Consider the following 24,478-nt stretch of genomic DNA (forward strand, 5'->3'; position numbering starts at 1 on the left):
CCTCAACGTACCTGTTCCCAGGCAAACACATGTTGATTGAAGTAATACTGAATTTGTTCATTTGCAATGTTAATGCACAGCTGCTCAAAGGAATTTTTTTTGAAATTTTCAAAGCCAAATATATCCAGAATGCCAATGCTTAGTTCATCATCATTCCCTCTGGAAAATTGAAGAGGCATTATTTTGAGTTCTTATAAAGAGAGTTCTTATAGAGTTCTTATAGAGTTCTTATAGAGTTCTTAAAGAGTTCTTATAAAGTTCTAGGAGGTCATATAAAGCAGGGTATCTCAGTCATTTCTGGGATTTAGCTTAGAAACTACTATCAGAACACAGAGTGAAAATTTTTGTAATTGAAAAAGTTTCCCTCCACAGAACGTAAAGTAGGTAGCATTAATTTTCAAACGTAAATGGTACAATATTTTCCTTGTAATACAGAGCTACTCCTATACTATCTTGTATACTTAAACGAAGTAAGCTTGTTTTCTATAGGTTTGTGAACACAAAGTCACAGTTCTGGGTGAGTCATGAATCACAGGGAAAATCCAGAATATAGCATGAATATGTTCAATAAAAAGCATACCGGAAAAGCAAAAATTCTGTGAAAAAGTAGAAAGTAGTCTCTAATTTCAGGACAATTAAAACATCTTGCTAATATATCTATTATATATAGTATCTTTATTTTAGGGCCACACCCATGACATACGGAGGTTCCCAGGTTAGGGGTCAAATCAGAACTGCAGTTGCCAGCCTACACCACAGCCACAGCAATGCCAGATGTGAGCTGCATCTGCGATCTACATCACTGCTTAAGGCGAAGCCCAATCATTAAAGACCAGGGATCGACCCTGCATCCTCATGGATACCAGTCAGGTTTGTTATTGCTGAGCCACAAGGGGAACTCATAAAAATATTTTACTTATTTTTAAAAATTATTTGGAGTTCCCATCATGGCTCAGTGGTTAACAAATCTGACTAGGAACCATGAGGCTGCAGGTTCGATCCCTGGCCTCACTCAGTTGGTTAAGGATCCAGCGTTGTTGTGAGCTGTGGTATAGGTTGCAGACGAGGCTCAGATCTGGCGTTGCTATGGCTCTGGCGTAGGCTGGCAGCTGTAGCTCCAATTAGACCCCTAGACTGGGAACCTCCATATGCCATGGGTGTGGCCCTAGAAAAGTGAAAAAAAATATAAATTAAAAAATAATTACTTTAAAAAATTATTCACTCATAATCTTTAACATGGGACAAATAGTAACATGGAGATAGATATAAATATATGTGAATTTATTTTACAATTAAATACTTTAAAATACAATTAAATACTATTTTACTATTCAATATTCCAAATGCATTTTTTCCCTGCACCTCCATAAAGGTTACTTCTGTTCACTAAAGCTCTGAGACTTAATCAAAAAGTTTGTCCCTCCCCCAAGAAATATGGATATTGCAAAGTTATTTTCTTATGAATTTAGAAAGGAAAACACAAACTTTTTTTTTTGCTTCTTAGGGCTGCACCCACAGCATATGGAGGTTCCCAGGCTAGGGGTCCAATCCCAACCAGAGCTACAGCTGCCGGCCTACACCACAGCCACAGCAACCTCAGATCCGAGCTGTGTCTGTGACCTACACCACAGCTCACAACAACGCTGGATCCTTAACCCACTGAGTGAGGCCAGGGATCAAACCTGCAACCTCATGGTTACTAGCCGGATTCATTTCCGCTGTGCCATAATGGGAACTCCAAACCTTTCTCTTTCCATTCACTGTTTATGTATTCTAGGTTAACTCAGTGTCGTGTGAGGAAGTGATTTGGAAATGAGAGCAGCAACTGAACGCTCTGATTTGAAGGATGTTCTCTAGATGTGGAAGAACCGACTGAATTCAGAATGCAGACTTACAGAACACTGAAAATGTGACAGGATCGACAAAAGAAAAATTATCCAAACACCTCTGAAAATCTCTATTCTGAATAGTAAGTGTAATTCGACGTGGTTACATGGGGGAAAATGTCTACTTAAAATTTATTCTGGCTTAATCAAGCTTATTATTCTTTTACAATCTCTTTGTCCCACAGAATCCCACTGCGATAGTTACTTAACTCACATGATAATAATGTGTTAGAGCCAGAAGGATCTTAGAGGTGCTCTAGTTCAGGGATTTTTTTTTTTTTTTTTTTTTTTTTTTTTTTTAGGGCTGCATGTGTGGCATATGGAAGTTCCCAGGCTAGGGGTCGAATTGGAGCTACAGCCGCCAGCCTACACCTCAGCCACAGCAACACAGGATCTGAGTTGCATCTGTGACCTGCACCACAGCTCACGGCAATGCTGGATCCCCGACGCACTGAGCGAGGCCAGGGATAGAACCCGTATCCTCATGGATACTAGTCAGATTCGTTTCTGCTGGGCCACAATGGGAACTCCTGGTTCAGGGATTCTTAAACTGGGATCAGTTAAGGGCCTGAAAGCGGTCTGGAATCATACCTGGGTACAGTATTTTGGTGGGTATGTAGAATATATCCACTTTATTTTGGAGTGGAGGACCTAGTTTTCAAGAGATTCTTATTTAAAAGGCTCCAGCATACCCACCAACAATGAAGACCATGACTTGTTATTCCATGCTTTTCTTTAATAGCTGAGGAGGAAGAGGCAGAGAAATGCAGTAACTTGCCCAAGGTCACACAACAAGTTGGTGAAACAAACTTGGCACAGAACATACCTCTCCAAAATCTTAATGTAAATCTTGACGGACTGAACTAAACTACTTGAATGGTCTTGATTTAGTTTTTTAAAACTTTCTGTTAAAAAATCTAGATATCTCAGATTTGGATAGTTTTCATGAGTGTATGGAAAAGAACATTACCAAGTCCTAAACAAGCTAGTGGCACATCTACCTGTTTAGACATCATAGCCTCCTGGGTACCACTTAGTGCCAAGCATGAGGATGACAACTAACAAATTAAGTCAGGTATCTGAAGATATGCTTACATTTTATGGAATACACAGATATTTAAAAATTCTGGATTTTTTCCATTTTCATCTGAAAGCGTGACATCCAACAGAGAGATGGTACACATGAATACGCAAGCTATTTTGGCTATGAAGTCAAAATGGGCAACCTGGATTATAGTCTGCAGATCTAGTCAGAAAGGGTACAGTTCAGCAGGAAGGAAAAAAAGCAATTTTGAGGGAGAGTTCAGAACACATGGAAGAATAATGGATATCTCAGAGAGTTTAAATATTATGGTGTGGAGTGTATTTTAGTGGAAAAAATAACAGTGAATTACATGCCTGAGATGTGTGTAAAATGGTCTTTCATGCTTCATAAGAAGTGTGAATGAGGTGATCTTAAGGTAGGAATCCACATTGTTTTTCACACACAGATTTCCAAAGATTGTGTACTTTATGGCAGAACGAAGCTTTGGATGTAGGTGTAAGGATATATGTAGACACAATCCCTGGTGTATAGAGAGCACTCGGTCAGCGGAGGCTGAGATTATCTTTATTTCAAAGATAAGGTACTAGCCAGGTTGTAGACTTATATTACATCTTACATCTATTATGATCACACAACATTACTGCTCATAACCTATTCTTACCATTTACTAGTTATCTAGAGCATTTCTGAATCAAATTTCATTGGAGGTCATACCTACCCTCACAGGGTTATAGTGAGAGCTAAAATGTGAGAAGAAAGGTTTTCTTTGCCTTGAAGATTAATTCAATCCCTCAAGACAAAGAACTGCTGAACTGACCTGCAAGTACAAAATGGTATATGCTTCACAGGGCACCTTCTAATTGAAAGAACATATACATTGATAGTGAGAAGTCAAATTAAAAAAAATCACTTTATGTTTATTCATATTGCTACCATTTTTACTTTCCAACAGTTTTAAAGTTTTATCAGCTACATGGTGCAGTGAAGTGGTACCATTAGGAAATTGCAGATCGACCAGAAATATAATTTTAATGATTAAATGATACTAATGAGAAATATCTTCAAAGGGACTCATACACAAATCAGCAAATTAGAAAACAGATTTACATCCCCTGACATTTGGGGAAAACGTTTCCATAAAGATTTTTACCCAGGTGATGTGTCATGCTTCAATAAGCTGTTAATGCGATTGACGATCCAACTAAACAGGCGTCCGTACAAGGTTTTAGCCATCGCATCCCTGACATCAGTAGCTTTTTCTACAGTATTGGGTCGTATGATGGTTTCTCCTCTAGTGACCACACAGTGGGAAGTAAGAGCTTCTTGTAACTCATCTGCTTGAATGCAAAGCAAAGAAGCAGCTAAAATAAATAAATAAATAAAGAAAGATGTGTTATTAGAAGACATCCTGATAATGAAGTAATCTCCCGGAAAAGAAAACCGTCAATTCACCTTCTTCAAATGACATGAGATAAATGTGAAGATTTTATAATGCAAAAATAAGTTCCTATTTAATGAGAGTTTTATGTCCCTTTCTGATCATTTCTTCCCCTATCTCTGGTTAAAGGTAGGCGATTGTATAACATGGCACAGCCCAAGATGAACTGGCTGACAGAGTGACAAGCTGCACAAACCACAAATAATTTCACTGAATTATGTTAAACAATTTAAAAACATAACGAATATAATACTCATGATGAACATAATATAAGATTCATGAAAACATGAATACTGGATACCACTATTTTACACATTTTCAAAACATAGAAATTAATTGCAAGGTTACCTAGACTTCAGGGATATACCCAACAAGTAACTTCTGCAATATAGAAACAAATAAGCATAAAACATCTTGAAATTCATATACCTTCATCATATTACTTTGTTACATATTTCAATGACTAAAGTTTGTAAACCTATTGCCTGAATAAACATTTAATATTTAATGATAACCAAATATCACAGGAAATTTTAAATGAGTAAAACTTAAGCTCAGTGAACAAAAATCATTTTTACATATAAAAAACATCCTTAACCTAAACTATTACATGACAGATAGCCTAATTTTTCAAATCAGTTGTTCTTCTTTGAAAATATTTTGAATATTTGAAATTTACTTTTAGCATGTAGGACAAGATATTTCTTGGTTATACGGCTTAAACTGTTGAGCCTTATTTAAACAAAATGTTTTTTCACATTGTAGAAGTAATACAGACTCACTGCAGAAATCTTACCTTCAAAGAAAACATTCTACATTTCTTTCCTTCTAGGTGGGTTTATTGCCACTGTTCTGCACAAATATTTGACCTTAATATCTTAGGCATTTCATATTTGGTTGAATACTGTTGGTTAATATAATTTTAATTTGCTGCCTAATATTCTGACATACATCATAATGTATCAGTTATTAAATTGTTGGATGTTTGGGTTGTTTCCATATGTCCACAATTGTAAAGAATGCTAGGATAAATATTTTGGGTGTGAATCTGTGTTCCTGTTTTTCATTATTTGCATAAATTGCCTAAATCAGCAACTGGTTCAGAGGATATAAACATATTTAAGCTTTTATATACATACGTTTTAGCTGCTCTTTAGCAACTCTGAACCAACATTCCTATCAGCCAAATGAAAGATAAATAATTTCAACACAATTTCCTAGATATCAGGAATTATTATTTTCAAAAATAATGCTTTCTTCATTCAATTTGTTTTTCTTAGTGAAGTTGAATAGTTGCTTTCATATTTTTATTAGTTATTTGTGCTTCTTATTTTGTAAACTGCCCCTTTCATCGATAGAATCATCTCTTCATAATCAACTTCTAAGAGCTCTTTAGAGTTTAAAGAGAGTAATGCTTTGATATGTATGCTGCAAGTATTCTCCCTCATTTTCATTTGCATTGTAATTTCATTTGTTTTCCTATTTTTTTAGTATAAGACAATTTAAATTTTTATGTAGTTATAGATCCATTTAAAAAATCATTTCTTCTCTTGGTTTTCTGCACATAAAGTCCTTCAAGTCTTTTCTCCTCTTAGGATAATATGAATGCATTTTCCCTTTACATTTAATTATTTATTTACTTATCTGCATTTAAATGGATACACATTTGGAATTCACTTTGGTATATGGTGTATGAGAAGGATTCAAACACCCCCTCCTCCAAATAGTTGGCCAGTTGCATGACAGCACTGCTTCTCTAGTAATTTGTAATGCCTTTTCTGGTAATTCCACTTGGATCTATATCTGAATAGTGTCTCCTATGACTGTTTATTTTTATTTCCATTGCCACATTATTCACTCATCTGACATATATCTATTTATTAAGCGGTTACTACATGTCAGGCATTTGTCCTAGGGATGTACTGCTAAGTAGAACACTTCGTAAGGTAAAGCTCTCAGCCTGATGGTCTTTATCCAGAGGGAATGGGAAGTTAATTAAGAAGTATAAGTGGGAAGATAGAGAGAGGGGGAGAAGGAGAGGGACAAGGATGGGGAAAGGGAGATTGAGACACCTCACTGACACACATTGAGTGGTTTCTGAATGAATTGTTGAGAATGGCCCGGAAAAGTTCAAGAATTGATGTGGAATGAATCAACTGTCTTAGATAAGAGAATAATGATGATGGAGACAAAGAGAAAGGTCATATTTGGGAGAGAGTTATGGGATAAAATGGACAAAATTGGTGCCTGCTTGAAATCATGCACTTGTAAAAATCATCTGGAAACATGGCCTTGGTTTGGAGATAATTCCTTGTAACTTTAATTATAAATCACTCTACTGTCAATTAGTAAAATTCTATTTTCCATGAGTGGCTTGTTCTAGAAAGTGCTTTAATTAATTTAAACTATATTCATATTAACCTTTTGTGACTGATATGACTGTATTCTGCTAAAAAGAAATGGGTAGTTTCTAAGCATATTCATAACTACAACATATCTCTATTGAGACTTATTCTGTTGGTGGCTGATAACTTTTCTAATTATGATTAGATGGTGAGGTTTGACTCTTTTCACTGGAGTTTTCTGGTTATTATTTCCACCTCTGATGACCTAATATCTTTGTGCCAATTATGTTTTCTTCATATGTGAAAAACCAGAGCAAGCTTTCCAGATACCTGCTAATCATTACATGCCAACCTCAGACACTTGTTCTGCTGTATTACCAAGTTGGTTCCAGAGACTCAGTGGGCTAGAGATGATAGTAATCTGGGGAGAGGTCCAGACCAGAGTGGTCTGGAACTTGGCCCACTGAAATTACCTGAAAACATCTCATTCTGTTCCTGAGTAAGGGTAAATCAGAAAAAAATATATAAATAAAAATTTATATCATGATTTCCTAAGTTATAAATTAAACTTTTAGCAAATATGGAATGGTGGAGACATATGCCAGTATTAAAATAAAACAATAGGGTATATTCTAAATAAAAAAGCTTTGCCACGGCAAGGTATCAGTGAGAAACATTAAATTAGTGAAATAATTCATCAAACTCTGCTAGCAAGATTCAAGCTGATTTGAAGCAACTACCATGATATGCTTTTCTTAAATAGGAAATGACTGAGAGTTCCTGTTGTGGCTCAGTGGTTGACAAGCCTGGTTGGCATCCATGGGGGCATGGGTTTGACCTCTGGCCTTGCTCAGTGGGTTGGAGATCCAGCATTCCCATGAGCTGTAGTGTGGGTCGCAGATGCAGCTCAGATCCCATGTTGCTGTGGCTCTGGTATAGGCCAGTGGCTGCAGCTCTGGTTGGACCCCTAGCCTGGGAAACTCCATGTGCCGTGGGTGCAGCCCTAGGGGAAAAAAAAAGGAAAAGAAAATGACTCTCAAGTTAATCAACTGACGAAGAAGGTATATTAAAAAACCTGGAGCTTGGGGTTAATAGATGCAGGAAATAATAATATTGCCTTTGGAATGGAGTAGCAGTGAGATCCTGCTGTGTAGCACTGGGAACTATGTCTAGTCACTTATGATGGAACATGGTAATGTGAGAAAAAAGAATGTATACATGTATGTGTAACTGGGCCACCATGCTGTACAGTAGAAAATTGACAGGACACTGTAAACCAGCTATGATGGAAAAAAAAAAAAGAATCATTTTATGTATATATAAAAACCTGGCTGGTATGAAAATAAATATTCAGGTCTTAGAGATGCCAAATCTATACAGTAACAGTTTCAACTATTTTTCAGATCTGTTTGCTAAATTTTAATTACATTTTCTGTTTTTTTGCATTGAAATGTAATAGCCCCTAATATAGCCATGAAAGCCTATTTTTTCAAAATGTTTTCTACAAAAAATTAGTTAATTTGGAGACAGGAGGATCTGTTCTAAATAGTGGACTTTGAAAACTTCATTTTACACAAGCAATCTGAGTATTCTTTTTTAGGATTTCATAAAATACAACTGCTTAGCATTATCCTTAAGTGAGACTTACAGTATGTCATCAGATTTTTTTTTTTAATGTCTTTTTGCCTTTTCTATGGCCACTCCCATGGCATATAGAGGTTCCCAGGCTAGGGATCTAATTGGAGCTGTAGCTGCTGAACCACACCAGAGCCACAGCAATGTGGGATCCGAGCCGTTTCTGCAGCCTACACCACAGCTCACAGCAACTCTGGATCCTTAACTCACTGAGAAAGGCCAGGGATCAAGCCTGCAACCTCATGGTTCCTAGTCAGATTTGCCACAATGGGAACTCCAGACTTTTCTTAAGAGTTTGGTTTTGAATGGAAGATAATGAAACTCACAGTTCTCCAGAGCTGCATGATTAGAAATGTGGCTCTTGTCCATCTGGTGCTCAGTTGCCACAGAAGAAAATTCAATGTTTCCAATGTTCAAGATGGCAGCCAGTATACTATATATACTTCCAAGTTGCTGAAACATAGCACAGAAATATTCACATCACTCTCCCCTTGAGGATGGCAAGGCAGTGACTGTGGGTGTGGACAGACTAGCCTCCAGCATAATAAGGTCATCCCACAGACTATGACATCAAATTCAAGCAACTCAAGTAGACAAGGATCCAAATAAGCTCACCTCACTAGTTATTTTAATCTTAGAGGTGAGCACAGTACTTGTTACTCAGTGAGGGACAAGGAATATTCTCTAGGATAGATCACACTCTGGGACACAAATCAAGCCTCAGTAAACTTAAAAAAAAAAAAAAGAAATCATATCAAGCATCGTTTCTGATCAAAATGCTACAAAACCATAAATTAACAAGAAAAAACCTGCAAAAAACACAAACACACAGAGACTAAACAACATGCTACTAAACAAGCAATGGATTACTGAAGAAATCAAGGAGAAAATTAAAAAATACCTAGAAGTAAATGACAACAAAGATACAACAATCCAAAACCTATGGGAAGCTTGCATACTTAGGAGAAAATTTTCCTCAAGTATATATATCTAGAAATTGAATCCCTGGGATGAATATTATGCATATTTTCAAACATTAAATATTATTCTCCAAATGGTAGAGCATTTTATCATCAATGTATGAACACTCCATATCCTTGCCAGTACTTATCACTGTCAGACCTTTACATTTTTAACCAGTTTGGTGAGTTTCCCTGATTACATGTGAGGTTTATTTAGCAACTTTTCCCATGTGCCTATTGAGCATTTGCACTGAAAGTGTAAAATACACATCAAATTTTGAAGATACAATATGAAAGAAGAATGTAAAATTTCTCAATAATTTTTTACATTGATTACATATTGAAATGGTAATAATTTGAACATACTAGGTTAAATAAAATATATTAAAATTAAAAAAAACCAAAACCTTTGGGATGCAGAAAAAGCAGTTTTAAAAGGAAATTTTCTAGCAATACAAGCATACCTCAGGAAACAAGAAAAATCTCAAATAAGCAATCTAACTTTGCACCTAAAGCAACTAGAAAAACAAGAACAAATAAAATCCAAAGTCATCAGAAGGAAAGAAATCATAATGATCAGAGCAGAAATAAATGAAATAGAAATGAAGAAAACAATTGAAAAGATCAATGAAACTAAAAGCTGGTTCTTTGAAAAGATCAACTAAATTGATAAACCCTTAGCCAGACTCATCAAGAAAAAAAAGAAAGAGGACTCAAATCAATAAAATTAGAAATGAAAAAGGATAAATAACAGTGGACATCACAGAAATACAAAGGATTATAAGAGACTACTATATGCAACTATACTCCAATAAAATGGAAAACCTAGAAGAAATGGACGAAATCTTAGAAAGGTACAATCTCCCAAGACTAAACCAGGAAGAAATAGAAAAGATGAATGGACCAATCACAAATACTAAAATTGAAATTGTGATTTAAAAACTGTTAAACAAAAAGTCCAGGACCAGATGGCTTCATAGGCAAATTCCATCAAAAATTTAGAGAAGGGTTAATACCTATCCTTCTGAAACTATTCCAAAAAATTTCAGAGGAAGGAACACTCCCAAACTTATTCTATGAGGCCACCATTATCACCCTGATAACAAAACCAGACTAAGTCATCACAAATAAAGAAAATTACAGGCCAGTATCACTGATGAACATAGATGCAAAAAACCTCCAGAAAGCAGGCATAGAGGGAACCTACCTCAACATAATAAAGGCCATATATGACAAACCCACAGCTGACATCATTCTCAACAATGAAAAGCTAAAAGAATTCCTGCTAAGATGAGGAACAAAACAAGGGTGTCTGCTCTCACCACTTGTATTCAATATAGTTTTGGAAGTCCTAGCCATGGCAATCAGAGAAGAAAAAGAAATAAAAGGAATCCAAATTGGATAGGAAGAAGTAAAACTATCACTGCCTACACATGACATGATACCATACTTAGAAAATCCTAAAGATGCTACTAGAAAACTGTTAGAGCTCCTCAATGAATTTGGTAAAGTTGCAGGATACGAAATTAATATACAGAAATTGACTGCATTTCTGTATGCTAATAATGAAAGATCAGAAAGAGAAATTAGGGAAACAATCCCATTTATCACCACATTAAAAAGAATAAACTACTTAGGGAAGTTCCTGTCATGGCTCAGTGGTTAATGAACCTTACTGGCATCCATGAGGATGCAGGTTCAATCCCTGGCCTCTCTCAGTGGGTTAAGGATCTGGCGTTGCCATGAGCTGTGGTGTAGGTCCAGATACAGCTCGGATGCTGTGTTGCTGTGACCCTGGCATAGGCTGGTGGCTACAGCTCCTATTGGACCCCTAGCCTGGGAACCTCCATATGCCACAGGTGCGGTCTTAAAAAGAGAGAAAGACAAAAAAAAAAAAAAAAAAAAGACAAGAAAAGAAAGAAAGAATAAAATACTTAGGAATAAACCTACCTAAAGAGACAAAAGACCTGTACTCTGAAAATTATAAGATGCTGATGAAAGAAATCAAAGAAGACACAAACAGATGGAAAGATATATCATGTTCTTGGCTTGGAAGAATCAATATTGTCAAAATGACTACACCACCTAATGGAATCTAGAGATACAATGCAATTCCTATCAAATTACCATGGCATTTTTTGCAGAACTAGAAGAAAATATTTTAAAATTTGTTTAGAAACACAAAAGACCCTGAGTAGCCAGTGCAATCCTGACAAAGAAAAATGGTACTGGAGGATTCAGGTTCCCTGACTTCAGACTATACAGAACCTCAGTCATCAAAACCATATGGTACTGGCAGAAAAACAGAAATACAGATCAATGGAACAGGACAGAAAGCCCATAAATAAAGCATCTATGGTCAATTAATTACTAGGTATTTTAATATTACAGGTGAGCCCAGTGCCTGCTACCCAGTGAGGGCTTAAAAATATTTTATGAATGCAAATATGAATAGATAATAGAAATGAGGAGCACCCCTCAGAGGAAGTAGAAAGGCTAATTCATTAAATTAATCACAGATAAATCAATCCATGTAAAACTTAACTTCAGAATGTAATGTGTCCATTTCCTTATGTTCAATTTCCTTGAGGTTCAAAAGCATGGTTTTATGTGTGGATAAAAGCGAGTTAAGGAAGAAAAATCAAAATACCTCAGGGTCAAAATCAAAGGCTATGTTTGGTTTAAGTTCAGGCATGAGAACTTTGGTTTACAGCTTAGAGTTTATAGTCATAAAATCCTAAAAAAGGCATATGAAAAATATGTTCAGAAACACACACACAAATATATATATAAATATGTATTCTAATCCACTAGCCTCCTGTGAGACAACAGTTTGTATAGCTTTGTATTATTATTCTTAAACAACTTACCCACCTTCCCTTTCCCCTACCCCTAGGAATTACAAAAAGATGATTCCATTGTGTTATAATCCTTTTCACTCAGTTATAGCCAGTAGCCTCCAAGTTATCCACCTGATTAGCATCTCCATGCAAACTTGGGGACACACACACACACACACACAGCTTCTTTGAGGCTCTGGAGTCTGTGATACTCCAGGTGTCATTCCAACTATGTTCATGGTTCAATGAGATATAGGAAAGAGAAAAAGTCCCTTATTGTTTACTTATGTTGCTATATTTATTCTACCTCTGCTCCTACACTTAACAAAAGAGATTATACCACCCACTCCAACATTCCACAATGTTGATGAAACTGGATGTGAAAAAAATTTTCAGGGTTATTTATTTATTTATATATAACAAATATAAATGCATGATGAATATAGTAAATATTTTTATACATTTGTTGAATGAATAAATATGTGTATATCTATAATTCACTTATCCAATAAACATATATTTTATAACAGACACTGCTTTAGTCAAAGATTTATTAGCAGCATGCACGACTGATTGAAGATCCTTTGCTTGGGGTTTTCAGGCAGTGGGAAGGCAGACATTAATTTTTTTTTAATTTTTTAAAATTTTAAAAATTTTTTTTATTTTTTATTTTCCCACTGTACAGAAAGGGGATCAAGTTATCCTTACATGTATACATTACAATTACATTTTTTTCCCCACCCTTTGTTCTGTTGCAACATGAGTATCTAGACAAAGTTCTCAATGCTATTCAGCAGGATCTCCTGTAAATCTATTCTAAGTTGTGTCTGATAAACCCAAGCTCCCGATCCTTCCCACTCTCTCCCCCTCCCATTAGGCAGCCACAAGTCTTTTCTCCAAGTCCATGATTTTCTTTTCTGAGGAGATGTTCATTTGTGCTGGATATTAGATTCCAGTTATAAGTGATATCATATGGTATTTGTCTTTGTCTTTCTGGCTCATTTCACTCAGCATGAGATTCTCTAGTTCCATCCATGTTGCTGCAAATGGCATTATGTCATTCTTTTTTATGGCTGAGTAGTATTCCATTGTGTATATATGCCACATCTTCCTAATCCAATCATCTGTCAATGGACATCTGGGTTGTTTCCATGTCCTGGCTATTGTGAATAGTGCTGCAATGAACATGCGGGTGCATGTGTCTCTTTTAAGTAGAGTTTTGTCGGATAGATGCCTAAGAGTGGGATTGCAGGGTCATATGGAAGTTCTATGTATAGATTTCTAAGGTATCTCCAAACTGTTCTCCATAGTGGCTGTACCAGTTTACATTCCCACCAACAGTGCAGGAGGGTCCCTTTTCTCCACAGCCCCTCCAGCACTTGTTATTTGTGGATTTATTAATGATGGCCATTCTGACTGGTGTGAGGTGGTATCTCATGGTAGTTTTGATTTGCATTTCTCTTATAGTCAGCGATGTTGAGCATTTTTTCATGTGTTTGCTGGCCATCTGTATGTCTTCCTTGGAGAACAGTCTATTCAGGTCTTTTGCCCATTTTTCCATTGATTGATTGGTTTTTTTGCTGTTGGGTTGTATAAGTTGCTTATATATTCTAGAGATTAAGCCCTTGTCGGTTGCATCATTTGAAACTATTTTCTCCCATTCTGTAAGTTGTCTTTTTGTTTTCTTTTGGGTTTCCTTTGCTGTGCAAAAGCTTTTCAGTCTGATTAGGTCCCATGGGTTTATTTTTGCTCTAATTTCTATTGCTTTGGGAGACTGACCTGAGAAAATATTCATGATGTTGATGTCAGTGTTTTGTCTATGTTTTCTTCTAGGAGTTTGATGGTGTCCTGTCATATATTTAAGTCTTTCAGCCATTTGGAGTTTATTTTTGTGCATGGTGTGAGGGTGTGTTCTCGTTTCATTGCTTTGCATGCAGCTGTCCAGGTTTCCCAGCAATGCTTGCTGAATAGACTTTCTTTTTCCCATTTTATGTTGCCTCCCTTGTCAAAGATTAATTTACCATAGGTGTCAGGGTTTATTTCTGAGTTCTCTATTCTGTTCCATTGGTCTGTCTGCCTGTTTTGATACCAGTACCACACTGTTTTGATGACTGTGGCTTTGTAGTATTTCTTGAAGTCTGGGAGAGTGATGCCTCCTGCTTGGTTTTAGTTTCTCAGGATTGCTTTGGCGATTCTGGGTCTTTTGTTGTTCTATATAAAGGTTTGGATTGTTTGTTGTAGTTCTGTGAAAAATGTCCTGGGTAATTTGATAGGGATTGCATTGAATCTATAGATTGCTTTGGGTAGTATGGCCATTTTTACAATATTGATTTTTCTAATACAGGAACATGGAATATCGTTCCATTTCTTTACATCTTTGATTTCTTTGATTAAAGTTTTATAGTTCTTGGCACATAAGTCCTCTACCTCCTTGGTCAGGTGTATTCCCAGGTATTTGATTTTTGGGGGTGCAATTTGAAAAGGTATCGTATTTTTGTATTCCTTTTCTAATATTTCATTGCTGGTATACAGAAATGTGACTGACTTCTGAATGTTAATCTTATATCCTGCTACTTTGCTGAATTTGTTAATCAGTTCTAGTAGTTTTTTGGTTGAGTCCTTAGGGTTTTCTATGTATAGTATCATGTCATCTGCATACAGTGACAGTTTTATCTCTTCTCTTCCTATATGGATGCCTTTTATTTGTCTAATTGCTGTGGCTAGGACTTCCAAAACTATGTTGAAGAGCAGTGGTGAGAGTGGGCATCCCTGTCTTGTTCCAGATTTGAGTGAGAAGGCTTTCAGTTTTTCCCCATTGAGTATTATATTTGCTGTGGGTTTGTCATAAATGGCTTTGATTATATTCAGGAATGTTCCCTCTATACCCACTTTGGCGAGGGTCTTGATCATGAATGGATGTTGGACTTCGTCAAATGCTTTTTGTGCGTCTATTGAGATGATCATATGATTTTTGACTTTTTTTTTGTTAATGTGGTGTATGATGCTGATTGATTTGCGTATGTTGAACCATCCTTGTGAACCTGGGATGAACCCAACCTGGTCATGGTGTATAATTTTTTTGGTATGTTGTTGGATTCGGTTGGCTAAGATTTTGTTGAGAATTTTTGTATCTATATTCATCAATGATATTGGGCGATAGTTTTCTTTTTTGGTGGTATCTCTGTCTGGTTTTGGAATGAGGGTGATGGTGGCCTCATAGAATGTCTTTGGGAGTATTCCTTCTTCTTCAACCTTTTGAAATAGTTTAAGGAGGTTGGGCACCAATTCCTCTTTATATGTTTGATAGAATTCACCTGTGAAGCCATCTGGTCCTGGACTTTTATTTGTAGGGAGTGTTTTTATGACCTCTTCAATTTCATTTCTAGTGATCGGTCTGTTCAGTTGGTCTGTTTCTGCTTGATTCAGTTTTGGCAGGCTGTAAGATTCTAGAAAATTGTCCATTTCTTCCAGATTGTCAAACTTGTTGCCGTATAGTTGTTCATAGTATTCTCTTATAGTTTTTTGTATTTCTGCTGTATCCGTTGTGATTTCTCCTTTTTCATTTATAATTTTAGTTATTTGGGTTCTTTCTCTCCTTTTTTTAATGAGTCTGGCCAGGGATTTGTCAATTTTGTTTACCTTTTCAAAGAACCAGCTCTTGGTTTTATTAATTTTCTCTATTGTTTTTTGAGTCTCTATTTTATTGATTTCTTCTTTGATCTTTGTAATTTCCTTCCTTCTGCTGACTTTAGGACTTTTTTGTTCTTCTTTTTCTAATTCATTTAGGTGGAGGGTTAAGTTGTCAATTTGTGATCTTTCTTCTTTTTTGAGAAAGGCCTGGATTGCTATAAATTTCCCTCTGAGCACTGCTTTCGCAGCATCCCATAGATTTTGAGAGGTTATGTCTTCATTATCATTTGTTTCAAGGTAGTTTTTAATTTCCTTTTTGATTTCCTCATTGACCCATTGGTTTTTTAGTAGCATGTTGTTTAGTCTCCATGTAGTAGGTTTTTTCTCTTTCCTTTTCCCATGGTTGGTTTCTAATTTCATGGCATTGTGGTCAGAGAAGATACTTGAGATAATTTCTATGCTCCTAAATTTATTGAGCTTAGCTTTGTGTCCCAATATGTGGTCAATTCTTGAGAATGTTCCATGAGCATTTGAGAAGAATGTGTATTCTGCTTTTTTTGGATGTAGTGTCCTGAAGATATCAATGAAGTCTAACGTTTCTATTGTTTCCTTTAGGATCTCTGTTGCTTTATTGGTTTTCTGTCTAGAAGATCTGTCCATTGATGTGAGGGGGGTATTAAGGTCTCTTACTATGATTGTATTCTCATCAATATCTCCCTTTATGTCTGTTAATATTTGTTGTATGTATCTGGGTGCTCCTATATTTGGGGCATATATGTTGACGATAGTAACATCCTCTCCTTGGATGGATCCCTTAATCATTAAGTAGTGTCCTTCTTTGTCTTTATGTCTTTTGTTTTAAAGTCTATTTTGTCTGATGTGAGCGTTGCGGCTCCTGCTTTTCTGTCATGTCTATTGGCGTGAAATATTTTTCCCCACCCTTTCACTTTCAATCTATATGTATCCTTTGTCCTAAGGTGAGTTTCTTGTAGGCAGCATATTGAAGGTTTTTGCCTTTTTATCCACTCAGCCATTCTGTATCTTTTGATTGTGGCATTCAGTCCATTGACATTTAAGGTGATAATTGATAGATGATTATTTATTGCCATTTTGAACCTCGTGTTCCAGTTGATTCTATGGTTCTCCATTCTTCCTTTTTTTTTTGGTTGGATGGTCTCCTGTTATTATCTGCTTGAGTGTTTTTTTTTTCTCCATTTTTTGCGAATGCAATATTTGGTTTTGGCTTGTGGTTGCCCTGTTTTTAAAGTATGCTAATCCCTTTCTATAATTGTGTTTTAGCCTGATGGTTCTGTAAGTTCAAACACTTCATTACTATATTAAAATTAAGAAGAGAAACAAACAAACAAACAAACAAAAAGGGTTGTTTATTTCCTAACATCCCTTGCCCACATTTTATGATTTTGATGACTTTTTTAATTTTTTTAAATTTTATTTTGTTTGAAGCATGTTCATGATTACATCTGTATGCTGGCTTATTTGAGTGACTGCTCTCTGACTGCGGTTTCCTCAGTCCTAGTTCTTCCTCTTTTTTTTTTTTTTCTTTTCTTTTTTCTTCCCTTTCCTTCCTTTCTTTTTGGTTTAGAGAAGCCCTTTCAGTATTTCTTTTAACCTGGGTTTTGTGTTGCTGTATTCTTTTAGTTTTTGTTTATTGGAAAAAATTTCCCCTTCTATTTTAAATGATATTCTTGCTGGAGAGAGTATTCTAGGTTGCATATTTTTTCCTTTTAGCACTTTAAATATCTCTTGCCATTCCCTCCTGGCCTGTAGTGTTTCTGTAGAGAAATCAGCTGATGGGGGTTCCCTTGTAGGTAACATTCTGCTTTTCTCTTGCTGCCTTTAGGATCCTCTCTTTATCACTAACTTTTGCCATTTTTATTATTATGTGTCTTGGTGTGGGTCTATTTGGGTTCAATTTGTTTGGGGCCCTCTGTGCTTCCTGTATCTTGAACTCAGTATCCTTTAGATTTGGGACGTTTCCAGCGATAATTTCTTTACATATATTTTCCATTCCCTTATCTTTTTCTACTCCTTCTGGAATTCCTATTATGTGTAGATTGGCCCGCTTTATATTATCCCATAGGTCTCTTATATTGCTTTCCTGTTTTTTTGATTTGGTTTTCTAAGGCAGACATTAAATAAACAAACAGACACGACATTTCAGGGGGAAGAGGGGTTATGAGGAAAATAAAACAGTTATATTTTAAACTGATGAGTCTGGCACAAAGTGGAAAAGATGGAAAAGTGGAATAGGCAGGAGACTACTGCAGTAATTTAGGTGAGAGAAGACAAGCACAGACTGGGGGAAAATACTTGCTTTAAAAGACACATTTGCTAAAAAACTGCTATCAAAATATTCAAAGGACTCTTAAAACTCAATAATAAAAAAATTCAAAAAACTTAATTTTAAAATGGAAAAAGATCTTAACAGATACTTCACCAAAGAAGATCTATAGATGGCAAATAAGGATGTGAAAAGATGGTCTACATCATATGTCATCAGGGAAATGCAAATTAAAACCACAGTGAGATAACACTACCCACCTATTAGAATAACCAAAATCCAAAACACGGACAACACCAAATGCTGGAGAAGATGTGGAGTAACAGGAACTCTCATTCATTGCTGGTGAGAATGCAAAATGGTACAGCCACTTTAGAAGACAGCCTGGCAGTTTCTTACAAAACTAAACATACTATGCCATATGAACCAGTAATCCTGCTCCTTGGTATTTACCCAGAGAAGTTGAAAATTTAGGTTCAGATAAAAACCTGTGCACAGACTCTGCAGCAGCTTTATTCATAATTGCTAAAGACGTCCTTCAATTGGTGAGCAGATAAATAAACTGTGGTCCATCTAGACAAGTGAATATCACTCAATCCTATCGAGCCTTCAAAAGATATGGAGGAAACTTAAATGCATAATACTAAGTGAAAGAAGCCAGCTTGAAAAGGCTGCACATTGTATGATTCCAACTATGTAACATTATGGAGAAGGTAAAACCATGAGGACAGTGAAGATTGGTGGTTTCCAGGAGTGAGTAGGAAAGGAGGGATGAAAAGGAAGAGGAGAGAGGATTTTTAGGGCAGTGAAACTATTCTGCATGATACTATAATGATTGGATACATGTTATTACACCTTTTTCCAAAATCAAAGTAAGTACAACACAGAGTGAAAGCCAGTGTAAGCTATGTACTTTGGATGATAATGATGAATCCATGTAAGTTCATCCTTAGCAACAAATCTATCACTCTGGTGTAGGATTTTGATGGTGCAGGAGGCTGTGAGTATAGTGGGGGAGATGTATATGATGTTATCGGAAATCTCTGTACTCAATTTTGCTGTGAACCTAAAACTGCTCTTAAAAAGATACCTAAGCAGAACTGACAAGCCTAAGGAAAAATTGAGTACTTGGCTTTAAAATTTTAGTTCTCTGCTGTCTCAATGGGTTAAGGATCCAGCATAACATCTGCTGTGGCTCTGGTTACTGCTGTGGCATGGGTTTGATCCCTGGCCTGGGAAATTCCACATGTACAGCCAAAAAGTAAAATAATAATATATTGAATAAACTATCAAAACATACCTTCTTTGAACATTAACAACTAATAGGTGATTTGCCTGACTTCAGTTTTATGTTTGTCCATCAAGATTTGGGTCATATCTGGGCTCACACACATAAGCAATGCATAAGCTCAGCCTCAGGTATTACGCTTCTTACTAGTCTCTTTGCCTCTGGCCTTGCCCTTTCTCTAACCCATCTTCCACACAGCTGTCCTGATGATCTTTCTGGCATGAAAATCAAATCATGTATTTCCTAATTAACATCCTTCAATAGTCCCTATTCCCTTAAGGATAAAGATCCAGCTCCTCACCGAGGCTCACACAGAAGGTTCTGCATCTTCTGGTGCCTGCCTGCCTCTGCATCCTCATTTCTAGCTACTTCTCTCTCACACATTTTTCAGCCAGCCCAACTTCTATAGGTCCCCAAGAATTCCACATTATTTTTATCCCTTAGTTCTAGCTCAAACCATTCTTTTCCCTATCCTTCATATATAATCTCTTCTCAGAACCCTTTGCTGACCATCAGACTTCATGTTTCTGTAACAGTTTCTGCCTGTTTGTTATCACAGAATTGACTCCACTTTATTAATTATGCCCAGTGTATGTGTCCTCTATCAGACTATAAACTTGTTGAGGATAGAGACTGTGACCAATTCAGGTCTCTAATTCCTAGCACAGGGCCTAGTAGACAGCTGGCACTCAATAAATGCTTGTCAACTGTTGTCTTTTGTGTCAGTCAAAAGACAATAAAATTTCCTTCACTTTCAAAACAAATCTGTTGTATATGTCTCAAAGACTTTTAACCTGTGCCTCACAGTTTCTGCTTATTTTCCTCAGCATTGTTTAAAAAATTCTAATCGTTCCCTTCTTTTGGCTTTGCATCCTGACTTAATAGTTTTATTTTATGAGGCCAAAAAGACTATATAAGCCTGTTTCCTTCCAAAAGCCAATCAACTCTTCTAAGTGGTACAGACTTGTGGATGGAAAATGTATGATCCTCATTTCTCTGATTTTTTTTTTTTTCCCCCTGGGAGAAGCTTCAGCCCAGGTTGGGCAGACTGAGTTTGATGCAGGGTCCTTTTGGTGACATGCTGTACGTCCTCTCTCAGAGCCTCAGACCACACATGTTGCCTAACCAAAACCCATCAAGAGAGAGATGAGGCAGGGGACAATGCATGGACCTCCAAGTGGGTGGGGATCACCATGGACCATGGCAAAAGTGACAGCAGCCCAGGCTGGGGAATGTGGCCCTACCCAGTCTAGTCCTGTGAGAGCCAAGGTATGATGCTTCCACGGAGAAACAACAGAGAAGGCAGAATGGGGAGGAGCAGGCTGAGTGGGTACCACTGGAGAGAATGCTGTGGGAGACCACGGACCTGGCAAACAGGAACCAATGAGAGGAAAGGTGAAGCTCGGCAATCAGCATTGGCAGTTATTTGTATATACAAATATTAATGTATTAAAGAGATATTAATGTGTTCTCTATACTTAGGCTGAATTTTGCAGGTAGTTAAAGCAATAAAGTGACATGAACAATTTGCAAAGATTAAAATGAAATTAAATGGCCCTATATTTAGTCACAAAATCAAACACAGTAAAAATAGGAAGTGACTCAGAAATAAACCACTCCTTTGCCTTCCTCCTACTGATAAAGAAACTTAGACCAGAGAGGCTTAGTAATGGGTCTAAAGATACAAGAGACAAGCAGTGACCAAAGATTTTAACTCACAGACCCTGAATTTTTGGTAAAGAATTACTTTTATTTTACCAACTGGCTTCCTTGGTCCTATCATTCTGTTCAAATCATCAGTGTTGGCTGAGTAATAACATCCAAGAATTGTAACTTATATTATGCATCTTGAATGCAGACTAAGTATCAAATTATTGTTATTAAACTATTGTCAAATGACTAACTAAAAGGGACTTCTATGCCCCTCCCACCCTAGCTAAAACCAATTTTATAAAAATTTGATTTTATTTAAGTATAGTTGATTTACAATGTTGTGTTAATTTCTGCTGTACAGCAAAGTGATTCAGCCATACATACACCCATATTCACTCTCATATAGGTTATCAAAGAACACTGAACAGATTTCCCTGGTCTATACAGCAGGTGCCCACTGACCATCCATTCCATATACAAAATTGCCAATTCCAAACCCCCAATCCACCCCTTTCTGCTACCCTTCCCTTTTGGTAACCATAAGTTTGTAAAAACCAACTTTAAAAAATGAAATGTTTTACAGAAATTTACCACTTTGTGTGATGCTTTAAAATATTTTATTTTTTTCTTTTACTGAAAGTTTCTATGTTTTAATTTTATCTTTTAAATGATTTTTATTTTTTCCATTATAGTTAGTTTAAAATTTACTTCACAGATATTAGTGGACCATAACTGAAGCCATAACCGATAATCCAAAGAAAATGAACTAGCTTGTGTTTTTAGTCTGTCATAAGAAATCTGAGCAAAATTAAAGCGGGGGAAAAAAAGGCATTCTCATCTTACACAAAAGATATATGACTGTGCAAAAGGAAACAAATAAAAATTCCTGTCATGACACAGGAAAAACTGCCTCTAAATGAGTTGACTCATAAAACTACTAATCATTTATTTTAAAGTGATGGCAGGAAAATGGTTTAGGAAGTCAGATGTTTTGAAAAGTTTTAGTTTTCCAATTTGTGTTATTTTTAGAGAATATTTGATTTTGATTTGCCTGTCAATTTCCCTGGCATGTGCTGAATCACAAATGTAGGAGAGAACTTCAAACTCTGGGAATATTTAAGGGGACACACATCCTTTGTGCTGTTGACACCAATCAGAGAGAGACGAGGGGAGAGAAAGAGAATGAGAGAGACACTCTCTATATTGGAGAGTCACTCAAATTGTGCAGCAATGAAATGTAAAGGCAGCGAGGTGTGCTTAGAGGATGTGAACATCAAGACATTTCACTTGATTTTGAAAGCTGCCTCTTTCCAAAATGAAATTGAAGCCACTATGGACAAAGCACATATCCAAAAAAGCCAGTGAGAAAACAAACAAACAAATAGCAGGAGTGGAATAAAAAGGAAGTAAATACCCACTTGGTTTAATTCCACTGTCTCCAAACTAGGAGAGTCAGCTTTTTTTTTTTTTTTTTTTTTTTTTTTTTTTTTTTTTTGCTTTGTAGGGCTGCACCAGCAGCGTATGAAAGTTCCCAGACTACCAGGCCAGGGGTTGAATTGGAGCTACAGCTGCCTTGCCTACACCACAGCCACAGAAACTTGGGATCTCAGCTGCATCTGTGATCTACACCACAGCTCACAGCAACGCCAGATCCTTAACCCAGTGGAGCAAGGCCAGGGATTGAATCAGCATCCTCATGGATACTAGTCAGGTTCTTAACCCGCTGAGCCACAGTGAGAACTTCAAAGCCCTGTTAATTCTCTGAAGCTCTGTTTTTAGGTGGGAGACACCACATCCCAGGAGAGTTACTTGTGCCAGATCAAATGTGTTCACAAATACTTAGCAGTGATTGTGCTTCAGCTCCAGAAACAGATGTTATATGTTCCTTTATCCCAAGCTGCATGTTTGGATGCTCAATGAACACTGAGTATGTTTAAGTTTGGAACATACAGTTTTATACAAATGAATTATATTTGTCACTAGGTGCTAATTACAAGACTGGTTTCATTTTAATGCAATCTAAACGTTGTTCACCAGGCAACGGAAACGAGCTGAGCCAAGTATAAGTGAAACATTGCCTCTAATGATTGGGACTTAGAAGTAAACAAACCAATTAAAAATGATTCCCCCCTTCTAAGATAGCAACCTCTGGGGGAAGGACTTGGGAAGAAGATAAGCTCTTCTGACAAGAAGCCCAGCCCCTGGTTGGCAGCAGGAGCTGCCGACTTGGTGTACAACATGCTTCCAGTTTGGAGAATGCTCTGAGATCCAATTAATCTTTCCTATTTTCCTCCAACCAGGCAACCAACAGGCCCAGAGGCCTGCAGTCCAAAGAGGCATCCATATCCGTCTTATGACCAAGGATTGGAAACAGGACTAGATGCTGTTTTTTTTTTTTTTTTTTTTCCTTTCTTCACTGCACACCCTTCTGCTTTAAAAGCCAGGATACCTCCTAGTGCTTAAATTAACCTGTTTCCACAGGTACAGGCTATGCCTGAGGGCAGGGTTAGTGGGAATTGAGAGAGGGAAAGCAATGCAACAGAAGGGGGAGAGACAGATTGGAATCTGAATGTTGGCAGGAAGAAGTGAGGAAGATACACCTGGAAGTATCCATGACCAAGAAGGTCTTGGGGTGAGGTAGAGACAAACGTAAACTAACTAGCATCATGCCACCTGCTGGAGCAGTAAATATCTTATTTTAACCCATGATGCAGCTAAGCTAGGTTTTATATTGTGCTTAAAACACTCAGGGGAGGATAAGATCTTGGTCCTTTGAGCCAGAATGAGAACAAAAGACCAAGGTGGTCACCAGTGATGCCTGAGACCTCAGAATTAAAGCATATGAATGGGACTATGTCTGGAACAGGACTATGTGGAAACCCCTGGAGTATCTCCCATAGCTGGTCTGAAATCTCTGGATGGTGATCATACGTCACTTCAAATGTGACTGAAACTCATGTCTTCTGAGTTGTGGACTTTCTTTTCCAGGAAGTCTTCCAATCACTTTTTTTTTTTTTTTTTTTTTTTTTTTTGTCTTTTCTAGGGCTGTACCCAAGGCACATGGAGATTCCCAAGGTAGGGGTCTAATCGGAGCTATAGCTGCTGGCCTACACCATAGCCACAGTAACTCCAGATCCGAGCCTCATCTTCAACCTACACCACAGCCACAGCAATGCAGGATCCTTAACCCACTGAGTGAGGCCAGGAATCGAACCTGCAACCTCATGGTTCCTACTTGGATTCGTTAACCATGGAGCCATGATGGGAACTCCATGGTTTTTTTTTGTTTGTTTTGTTTTTTTTGTTTTTTGATTTTTTGTTTTTGTTTTTTTGTCTTTCTAGAGCTGCACCTGCAGCATATGGAGGTTCCCAGGCTAGGGGTCAAATTGCAGCTGTAGCTGCTGGCTAGGATCTGAGTCGTATCTGTAACCTACAGCTCATGGCTACACTGGAT

The 24,478-nt window shown here is 37.0% G+C and overlaps 1 protein-coding gene across 1 annotated transcript in view; it reads right to left on the reverse strand.

Moving 5' to 3' along the window:
• The window catches only part of MYO3A (myosin IIIA), a 231,457-nt gene that overhangs the window by 81,110 nt on the left and 125,869 nt on the right, over positions 1-24,478 (reverse strand). Inside the window, 3 exon segments of the mRNA XM_021064905.1 lie at positions 12-159; positions 4,082-4,292; positions 8,676-8,802. Coding sequence (XP_020920564.1) covers positions 12-159; positions 4,082-4,292; positions 8,676-8,802 — 486 coding nt within the window.

The sequence above is a fragment of the Sus scrofa genome, chromosome 10, assembly GCF_000003025.6.
Source record: "Sus scrofa isolate TJ Tabasco breed Duroc chromosome 10, Sscrofa11.1, whole genome shotgun sequence".
NCBI classification, from domain to species: domain Eukaryota; kingdom Metazoa; phylum Chordata; class Mammalia; order Artiodactyla; family Suidae; genus Sus; species Sus scrofa.